We start from the raw sequence: 11,164 nt of genomic DNA on the forward strand, positions 1-11,164 counted from the left end.
AATACTTTGGGCCATGTTTGGGCTTAATGAGAACATTTTGTTAAGATGATAGACTCAAAATCTGATCCAAGATCCAACGTTGATTCAAGATCCAAAGTGAGTACAGAAGCCCACATTAAATTAACTTTCAATGTGAAGAGTTTCAAGGATAAGAAGGATCCTGGTGAGAAAATGTCTCTGCCTGATAAACCTCTAGTAAAATTTTTATCTCAGGGCTTTAAGGTGATAGAAAATTGTACAGTCTAATTCACTCATGATTGCAATCATAAGAGGTTTAATTAGACTTTGAACCTCCTTTATGTAACTTTTATATAAAGGAAGAGATCCTCTCCTCTCTCAACGTCAATTTAGAGAGAGAGAGAGAGATTTTGTGGATGTAGGTCACACCTAGACCGAACCACGCAAATCATGTGTGTGTGTGTAATGTGTTTGGTTCCTATATTATGTGTGTGTGTCCTTTACATGGTATCAAAGCATGTTGATTCTTGCAAGATTTAGGGTCTCTGTAGTGTTTTCTCCTTGCCCAATTGAGATGGTGTTAATCTTGTCCTCTTTGTTTCCCAACCTTATAGTTCAATAGAATGTATTTTTGTCTCTTGTGTTCATGAAGTTGGATAAAGATAACTCTTGTTGTGGCGCTCTCAGATAGAGTTGATGATGTAAATTCAGGATCTCATCAAGTATATAGATGGATTACACCTAGCATCTTGCCAATACGTTATAAAAAGTGAGCTACTTAAAATCAATCCTAAGTTTGTTATTTGGAAATGGGCAGAGTAACTTGCATTGAGTTGGAATAAGGCCATGGTCACTGAGGTTGTTCTGAGAAAAATCGTATGTGTCAAATTTGTCAAGGGGGCATGGATTGCTTTAAAACAATCATATGCAACGCATTTGAGTGTTCAAATTCTTCAGTTAAAACAAGATCTTTAAAATGTGAAAAAGAAAAAAAAATATGGTGGAATATTTGAATCACATTAAGTTTCTTACGGACATCCTCTGTGTTGTCGATGAATTTGTGTCTGGTGCAGATTTGACTCAATTTACTTTGAATTGTCTCACCTGAGACTACGAAATTTTTATTACCATATCCTTCCTCAATAAGATCCCTAAATTTTTTGAGATTTATGATTTATTATTGAACCAAGAAAAGAGACTTCAAATGTTAAATCCTAAGTCTCCTAAGCAAACAGTGACTTCTACCATTGTCTTCTTTTCTCAAAGAGGGGCTAGCCGTTTTAACCTCTTCTTCTAAAATTTTTAAAAATTTTGTACTAAGGATAATTAGGAGCAATCAAGGGCACCCTAATGTGATGAGATGGGCAAATAATTTGTTAGTTTTGTGGTCGCAAAAAACATACAGTTTGTATATGTTATGATATCTCCAAAGCATTTTCAACTGTGGTTGTGATTAGTATGCGGAACTCTGCATAGTACCCAGATACATGTGCTACTCATCTTGTTACATCAGATGAACAAAACATAATTAACAAAAGTGAATATCATGGGACAAATGGATTCATTGTTGGCAGTGGCTCACAATTACCTATTTTCAGTTCAGGTAACATATATTTATAACATGAAAATAAGTTTTTTAAGTTGATTGATGTCCTTTGTGTGCCTTTCATTAATCGTAACCTTTTGTAAGTAGCTCAATTTTCTTGAGATAATAATTGTTTATTTCATTTTGATGCTAATAGATTTTGTGTTAAGAACTTATAGAGTGGGACTACTCTCCTAAGAGGACAAAATAAGGGAAGACTTTACATGTGGCCGAATGGACAACGTAGTCAAGAAAGTCAACCTCTTGGAGTTAGTTTTTCTAAAGTTAATCTTAACAAATTTAGATGTTCTAATGAAATTTGGCACTACATGTTGGGGTATCATGGTTTTAAAGTTTTGAAAAAAATAAAGAATAATAAATCTTTTTTATTTTTTAGCAATAAATTTGATTTATGTTCTTTTGCGGTTTGCAAAATTCATAAGTTGTCATTTGATAAAATAAACTTTTCTACGCAAGCTCCATTAGAGTTGATCCATGCAGATTGTTGGGGTCCCACATCTTTGTCATCCTGTGAAGGGTATCAGTTTTACTTGTTGTTTATTGATGATTTTTAAAATTTACAGATATATTTTCGTTAGTAAAAAAAGTTTGATGCTCTTTTATGTTTCATAAATTTAAAAAATATTATTAAAAAACAAATTCATCAACAAATCGAGATTTTTCATTGTGATGATAGAAGAAAAATTGTTAGTGAAAATTTTATGAGCTTTCTAAACAACTGTCAGATCAAACACTGGATGTCATGTCCTCGCACCCCTTAACAGAATGGTGTAGTAGAGAAAAAGCGCAAACATGTTGTTGAAACAAGGTTGACTTTATTATTTCATGCTTCTTTGAACAAAAAATTTTAGGTAGATGCTTTCAAGATTATACCTTGTTAACAGGCTTTTTACTATAAATATTTGCCAAAAATTGGCATATGAGCTTCTTTTAAATCGTGTTTCAGACTATGAGCATCTAAAAGTTTTTGGTTTACATGCTACCCTTGTTTGGTTACCTATGTTAAGTCCAATCTTGATCCTAAATCTAAGTCTTGCATTTTTATTAGATACAGGTGCAACTATAAAGAATACATATGTTATGATCCTATTACCCAAAAAACTTTTATTTCAAGGCATGTAATATTTGATGAAAGTAAATTTCTTTATATAAAGAAGAGAGAGTCAATCATTTTTCAAGAGGCGTCCCATTGAATCTATAGTCAGAAGAGTCCAACCATAACTAAAATTGCTAAGAGTCTTATCTTATTTGAGAGTCCAACCTTATATGAGACTACTTCAATGAGTCATACCATGAACCCAATCTTGTTACCTAATCCTACTGAGATTGTGTCTCCACTTGAGTCCATCGATGAGTCCTCCCTTAAATTGTCAACTCAATCCAATTATCTCCTTTTTAAGTTTGCGCCTGGTTCTTCAGAGGATTTTGATGTGTTTTACACTTCACCTTCATGATTGAACCAAACGCTTCCTAGAACTCACCACATGGTCACCAGAACCCAGGACGAAACCTTAAAACCCAGATTATTTTTTGGATCCAAATAGTCTATTACTCTCTTAAGTGAAATGAGTCACAAAGAGCAAGAATCGTCCTCTTTTGGTCAAGTTGTTGTTACATCCAAGTGACATTAAATTATGAAAGAAAAATAAAATCCCTCTACCAAAATCAGACTTGGATGATTGTTCCTTCTGATAAAGCATCTAATATGGTTGGGTGTAAGTGAATCGATAAGATTAAGAAGCATGAAGATGGAACAATAGCTAGTTATAAATCTTGTCTTGTTGCCAAAGGGTACAATCAACAGGAGGGGGTCGACTATTTTAAAACCTTCAGCCTTGGTATTAAGTTCACGTCTATCAGGATAGTGTTATCTATTTCAATCAGTTTGGGTTGTTTCATTCATCAGTTAAATGTCAATAATGCCTTTATTTATGATATTTTAAAAGAAGTTTACATGAGTCAACCACCAGGCTTTAAAGATAAGAGACACCCTGACTTTGTGTGTAGACTAAATTATGCTATTTATAAACTGAAACAAGCTCCCCAAACATGGTTTAAGAGGCTTCATGTTTATTTAGAAAAGTTGGGGTTTACTGAATACAAAGTTTATTAGCCTATGTTTATCTTATATAATAATGATTTTCATATGTTTATACTCATACTAGTAATTCATATGATAATGTTAAGTAGATTATTCAAATTTTTGGTGGTGAGTTTTCTATGGATCTGGGTTCCCTATACTATTTTTTTTGCATCTAAGTAGTTCATGAATCATTGAGATTATTCTTACGTCAAAAAAAAATATATCTTGGATCTTTTGCTCAAAACAACCTATAGTTACTCTTGTTGCACCAAATGTTCTCATTTTCAAACATGAGAGAAAATTGTTAAAAGATGTCACTCAGTACAGAAGCATCGTTGGGGTTTTACGGTATGTCACCTTTACCATGCTAGATATAACCTACTCAGTTAATAAAGCTTTCTAATTCATGCATGAACCAACCCAAGATCATTGGACTCACGTAAAATGAATTTTGATATATCTTAAGGGAATCATCAACTTAGGTTTGCAGGTCAAGAAATCAAATTTTCTTTGTCTATCTGCATACTCTGATGTTGACTGGGTAGGGTATCCAGATGTTTGCAAGTCTACAAGTGGCTACTTGATGTTTATGGGAACAAATTTAATATGTTGGCGCTCAACCAAGCAGTGCACCATTGCCCAATCCAGTACAAAACTCGAGTATAAGGCAATTGTAGGTGTTATCTTTGAGCTAGTTTGGCTCAAACAGTTGTTAACAGAGTTGAATGTTTTCAAAAAAACTCTTACTCTTTAGTGTGATAATTTGGGAGCCATATATCTTGTTGTCAATCCTATATTTCATACTCGAACTAAACATATTGTGATTGATTATCACTTCATTCGATAAAAAGTTTCTAAAGGTGAAATTGATGTGCAGTTCATTTCTTCTCAAGATCAATTGGTTGACATCCTCACTAAACCATTGGTACGGCCTAAGTTTAATAATTTCATAAACAAGCTCAATCTCGTGGAGATTGGCTTGAGGGGGCATGTTAAGATGATAGACTCAATATCTAACGTCGATTCAAGATCCAACATGAGTAAAGAAGCCCACATTAAATCAATTTCTAATGCAGAGAGTTCCAAAGATAAGAACTCTTGGTAAGAAGTCCCTGCCTGATAAACCTCTTCTAAAAATTTTATTGCAGAACTCTAAGGTGCATAGGAAATTGTAGGAGTCCAATTCACTCATGATTGTAATTATAAGAGGTTCATTTGGACTCTGAACCTCCCTCATGTAACTTCTATATAAAGCAAGAGGTTCATCTCCTCTCAACATCAATTTAGAGAAAGAGAGATTTCTCATGGATTTAGATCATGCCCAAACCGAATCACATAAATCATGTGTGAGTGTGCACGTGTTTGGTTCCTATATTGTGTGTGTAAATTCTTTGCAGTTTTCATGAATCGAAAGCTCGCCTTTCAAGAAGTTCTTTGTGAAAGATGAAACCGAGACTTCATGAGAAGCTCATTTTTATATATTGGAAAGCTTGATTTTATCAATTATGAAATCACTTCTTTGATGTTGAAGAGGCATAAGAAAAAAAGAAGCTATATTTTTTAAAATTTTATGTTTATTAAACCCACATGTATAATTTTTATTTTGGTAAAAAATATTTAACTAAAAATACAAATTTTACTTATCTTTCATGTCACTTTCTACTTGCTTTTCCTTGTCATTTCTTACTAGCTTTCCTTTATGTGTGCCTAAGCACGTCAAGTTATTTCTTACACTTTATGCTTCAAGGATCGCTTCTCACACCCATTGTTGACTCTGGTAACAAGATGGCGCTTGCATGTTGAGTTGAACGCCAAATGATGGCCACATTTAGGTATATATGCTTGAAGGACCTATATTTTAATCCATCCTGGATTCAAAAAAAAAAAATTGGTGTGTGTGTGTGTGTGGTGGGGGTGGGGGGTGGGGGATAGGCAAGGTGCTAATGTCACAAAGATACGTGGACACGAGGACATGAGAAGCCAATTCGACTAGCAAGTTAAAAAATAAATGAAAAATACGAAAGGACACAATTTTTAATAAATAAAAACTAAATTTTATTATTTTAATATTACAAAATACATTTTTATTGAAATAAAATCTTAAAAATAATAAAAAATGTTCTTCATATGTGTCCATGTCCATGTCCATATGATGTCATCAAAGACACACCACCAAAATGACGTATGGCTGTGACATAGGCAAAGCTGGGTTTGGCAGACCCCTAGCGGTACGTTAACTCCCATGTACACAATTTACATCAAAGAACCAAAAGGGTGCCAATCTAAAGGTTTATCCTTACATGGGCTTTCCTCACTCTTGTCCTGTGGGCCAATTTGGCCAATTTACAAGCCAATTCATTAATGAACTTGGACAGCAAAACTAGGGATGGCAGTGGACCGGCCCAGCCCAGCCCCACTTTGCCTCGCCCTGTTTGGACTGGGGATGTGGATATGAAACAGGGATGGAGGTTAAAATCAAAACTTATGCAGGGATGGACTTACGCATTCCCCTGTCCCATCCCTGATCTTTGTTCGTAAAATAATTAACCCTTCAACAGTTCAACCTTCTTCTTTAGAGATGGCAGTGGACCGTAGAAAATGGGGCCCCGCCCCGTTTGGACCGAGGATGGAGGACATGAAACGGGGATGGAGGTGGGGATGGAAGTTAAAATAAAAACCCATGCAGGGATGGAGGGAAGAATTTTGAGACAGGGCAGGAGTAGAGACCTTGTCCCCCGCATCCGCCCTGGTCAACTGCCATCCCTAATCCAAACCACTTCTCATTAGGCAAGACTCATGAGCCCAGAAATCAATGATTCTGGGACCAGATGGTGGCTGCATCTTCCTACCAATCTTTGATTGATCAATCTAGAAACTTTTTTCTATGTTCACTAATTCTGCCTTGTATGATCAGATCTGCATCTGATCTCAATTCCCATCCAACTATATGACTTTCAAAGCTGCATTCAGATCCAATAAGGGCTAAAGTGGGTGGGATGTGTACCCAAACCCACTTTGAAACAAGCCCAAAGGTTGATGCTTCAATTTGAATACAAACTACCTGTCGGAGTAGAGAACATTTGGTAAACTGTCTGATTAGAGATCATCGGCCAAACACCAGCACCATTCGATACAAATGAAGAAAGAAGCAAAAGATTATATAATTTCTTGATGCAATTTTCCTGTACAGGCATTAAATTTTCTATTGCAAATCCATAAGCAAAATCAAATGCCTGAAGGAGGAAATCAAAAGATATTTAATATCAATATACATCTAATTGAAGCAGTGGATGGCCATCAGGAAGAACTTGTGTCCTTCATTGAGGAGCCAAGTGGTGTGGACCATGGATACTTCATCGACGGATCCCGCGGAAATTGCCTGAAGTTGAGAAATGGTGCCCACAGTAGCAAGCTTCACATGGAAACAATTGGTTAAGAGAATGGCAAGATAAACCAACATACATGCAGAACATAATCTTACTAGACTGTGTTTGTGGACTGAGTTAAACAATCCTGTTCTCATGGGAAGCCTTGAATTTAATGGCATCATCCATGCATGTACAAATACCCTTGAACTTGGTTCAGATGGGAAAACTGACAATCATAAAACACCCTTCTGCATGCCGAGTTGTTTAGAAGGCGCTTTCCATCCCTCGGAGCGAAGGGTGTGGCAGGTAGTACGGGCCCTCTGACTTCCAGCATTGTGTTGTGTGGCTCTCCTGAAGCGAATGAAGGGAAGCTTGAAGCTTGGAAAGCCGATTACCATTAGGCTTACTTCATGGTTGGCCTTATAAAGCTTGCTAAGCTTCACTCCCCTCTTTAGTTGAAGATGTAATAATGCAAATCAGGCTCTGTTTGGGAGCCTTGAATAGGATGTGTGCTGCAGTCTTCACAATGCTGTCTGCTGTTTGAGAGCAGTCGTGCCACCAAAACAGTCATTGGAAATGGAATCGGCAGCCTGAAGACCGCATTTCAACACCATTCACAAGAGAATGTTTTTTACAACATCCTCAACACCACATTTTTGGCAAACCCATATTTTGACAGCACATGAAAATGATGTTTCTATCCCAATTCAAGGCTCCCAAACAAAGCCTTAATTATGCAAATACTAGCATAAAACAGTGTGAAAAGTTCAAAACTTCAAACTGCAACACCAAAACACTAACTTAGAACCTAGATGAAGAGGACAGTTGACCACTCAGGTACTAGACTAGTCCTCGTCTGGTGATCAAAGGACTTTTCAGATTCCAATTCAAACTTTAAGGGAGTTGCTGAATTTAAGAACTCAAGGAGAAGGGGAAGGCCACCAAGATTAAACATGAGAAAGCAAGAGTATACAAATATATGGGAAAATATGGCTACCGTTGACTGTATCATACCCTCCAATTAAAACAACCTGTTCTATCACATATTCTTAAATAAAGTGTAGCCAATATATTCCCCAAACATAAGGGAACTCTCAAAAGGTTAAAGGGGAAGCACATCCTTACCATCCTACTTACCCTGGGAAGAAAAGGAAGACACACAGGAACTGTACATACATCTCCAAGAGCTTTCTTTTATACCACCGCAGCCGAAGCCAATTAAAGATGACAGGCTGCATTAATGCTTTATTAATACAACACCAATCTTCACCATTTGAGGAAACAAACAAGAAGACAAATAATACAGCCGCTTGGGTCAGCCGAGTGGCAGCGAGCTTGGGGAAGGTGCTGACCCTTTTGTCCCAAGTTCGACTCCCACCGAGCATGCAGGTGCCTTTAATCGGTGGCCTCCGTGAGGGCTTGGGTGTTGGTAACCCCATCTCAGTGTTAACCTCGCACGAGGGCAGGCGCATTAAGTGACCCAGTTCACGGTGAGAGTTCCTTGTCATAAAAAAAAACTAAACAGGAGCTCTGCTTGTTTGGTAGGAGCAGCCATCTTGTGTTGGGACGTTGCAGGTTCAAAACCCAATGATAGTTGTATAACTGGTTGGGATCTGCCTAACCCCAGCTTGCCTTTAAAAAAAGAAAAAGAAAACCAACATATAAATTGCTTACCGGCATGATAAATAAGTACCAAAATGCAACACCACCCCAAGATATCCATGTCCAGATCCAGTCTTCTTCAGCAGTCCCAGTCACTGCATGTGCTGGTTGTTCCATCTGCCAAAAGAAAAAAAAAGTGTCATACAAGAAATGGGAAAATTTCACAAGTATAGAGGAGAATAGGTGACTCACAAGGATGAGAAAACATGTAGATTCAAAGAGAGAGCGCAGCTTCTGGAGGGGAAACTTTTCATGGACTCCATCCAGTAATTTATGTGATGACTGCATCACAAGTGATTGCTATGAATTGCAAAGAATACTGCTGGCGCTTATTATGGATAAAATAATATTTTTCACAACAATGCAACAAGTATTAAAAGTGGAACAAAAACTGAGCAGATTAGAGTCAGTTGGGAAATTAACTCAGATGTGGATCTGACTCAATTAGCTAAGTGCATTCTCATGGTATTAATATATGAAAGCAGTAGCCGCAGTACTATCATATGCTCCACATATATTATTTTAGTTGAAGATGAATTATACATCGATCCTCTCTAGTCACCAATCTAATTCCATTTGGACTCCCGTTGCCTATCCCCTTATATATAAGTCATTGGAAACTTCACAAAAGTGGCCGTGTTCTCATATCCACGGCCGTATTCATGTGACACAGGACAAAGTGTGTGCCTCACAGAAAGCAATTCTTGGACAGCCTTATTTCCTGTGACATTTCTCAAGGTTAATATTTGGTGCTATTGAAGGCAAGTATAAACCATTTTTTCAGATTTTTTAGATTTATTTTTGTAGATCAAACCTTATGAATGTGGTATACAAGATTAGTTTAATAGAAAATTGAACTTTGAACCATGTTATTGTGAGATGTAAGCAGGTTTTTTAAGGGGTTTTAAAAAACAGCAGCTTGCAATGCACTAAAATTTTACAACTCTAAAAAATCATATTTTATATCAAAATAACTCGGTCCAAGATCTTGATCCGTGACAAACTGATCAGTCACATGTGGTCAAATTGAGTCAATCAAGCTTGAACCTATTACTTGCCAATGTGGATAAGAATTTAACATTGTGGAGAAACATCAAAAAGTTTCAGAAATGACCAGACTCTCTCTCTCTCTCTCTCTCTCTCTCTCTCTCTCTCTCTCTCTCTCTCTCCACACCTGGAAGAGCAACGTCTGGAACCTCCTCTGCACATCGATATCACGCGGGGATTTCATCTTCCCTGGTGAGGTGGCTCTTCCGCAGCCGTCAGATACGACTACATCGACGCCTCCTGTCGATGCACGCATGGTAGGGGGGAGGTGGGTGCTGCCACCTGGCCTGTGAACCAAAGGCCTGGCTTCCATCTTCCTCCTCCTCTGCTCACTCCAAACACTTTCATGCGTTACCAACCTCACGGCAGCAGGCAGAGGGTGGTGTCGCACGTGCGGGTGGCACGTGGGGTGGATGAGGGACCTTGAGGCCATCATCTGTGACTATGAGAAGCCAGAGAGAGAGAGAGAAAGGGGGTGGGAATGGGATGATGCCATCTCTCACACCCTCCACATGTTGTGGCCTTGAAACAGTGGTAGTGATTTTTTGTCTTTGGAGAAATTTACGTATAGGCGCTAAAGTTATTAAAAAATTGCATTTAACCTCTTAATTTGTAAAACTTTTCATATAGACGCCTGTGTTTTCAAAATATATATATATATATATATGGATGGCAGTGGACCGGGAGAACAACGGGCCCGCCCTACCCCGCCTTACCGTTTGGACCGGGGATGAAGGGCATGAAACGGGGATGCAGGTTAAAATCTATCCCGGTGTGGGGATGGAGGCTGGGTTAAACATAGGCAAGCTAGGGTTAGGCAGACCCCACCAGTTATACAACCATACCATTGGGATTTGAACTTGTAACGTCTCAACACTAGGTGACATGCATTCACTGCTTTACTGGACAACTGGACCCCCGACCCCCTGTGTTGGTCAAAGGAAAAATCTCTTGCTTTTAAAAAGAAAACTAAAAAACATGAGCAAGTAGAAAGCATTTAAGTATAAAATAAAAATATGAAAGATGTAAAAACTGCTTTTATCAGCTAAATATTTAGTTGATATTCATATTTTGAAAATAACGTGATGTTTTTCAAGATTATCATGGCTTCTGAAATTATCATGATAAAACCATGATATTTTCAAAATATTAGAGAAATCTATATGTGAATAATAACCTATAAAATCTGGGTCAGGGTCGGCTTAATTAGTCCGCCTGCAAATTAGACGTGCACAACAAGCTCAAGCAGGCTAGGTTTGCACTGCTTTTAGGCCGGACCCTAGATTACTGGACCATGAAGATACAACCATATGCCATGTGAACTCAAGCAAGTGGGCTCAGCTCATCTTGACCTGATCACCGACACTGGTCAATGAGTGGCATTTCATTAGTCGGCTCGAGCCAAGTACATGCACGATTGTTCAATGGAAACCTTCACGA

At 37.8% G+C, this 11,164-nt stretch overlaps 1 protein-coding gene across 1 annotated transcript; it reads right to left on the reverse strand.

Moving 5' to 3' along the window:
- Positions 1-6,778: 6,778 nt before the first annotated feature.
- Positions 6,779-10,241, reverse strand: NDHL (inorganic carbon transport protein-like protein). The gene is made up of 5 exons (XM_089987384.1): positions 9,852-10,241; positions 8,870-8,959; positions 8,690-8,794; positions 8,153-8,247; positions 6,779-7,059 (listed from the first exon to the last, which is right to left on the reverse strand). The coding sequence occupies exons 1-5, from the start codon at positions 10,158-10,160 to the stop codon at positions 6,945-6,947; spliced, it is 714 nt and encodes a 237-aa protein (XP_089843510.1). The 5' UTR covers positions 10,161-10,241; the 3' UTR covers positions 6,779-6,944.
- Positions 10,242-11,164: the final 923 nt, after the last annotated feature.

The sequence above is a fragment of the Nuphar pumila genome, chromosome 14 (assembly GCF_984573655.1).
Source record: "Nuphar pumila chromosome 14, dmNupPumi1.hap1.1, whole genome shotgun sequence".
Classification (NCBI taxonomy): domain Eukaryota; kingdom Viridiplantae; phylum Streptophyta; class Magnoliopsida; order Nymphaeales; family Nymphaeaceae; genus Nuphar; species Nuphar pumila.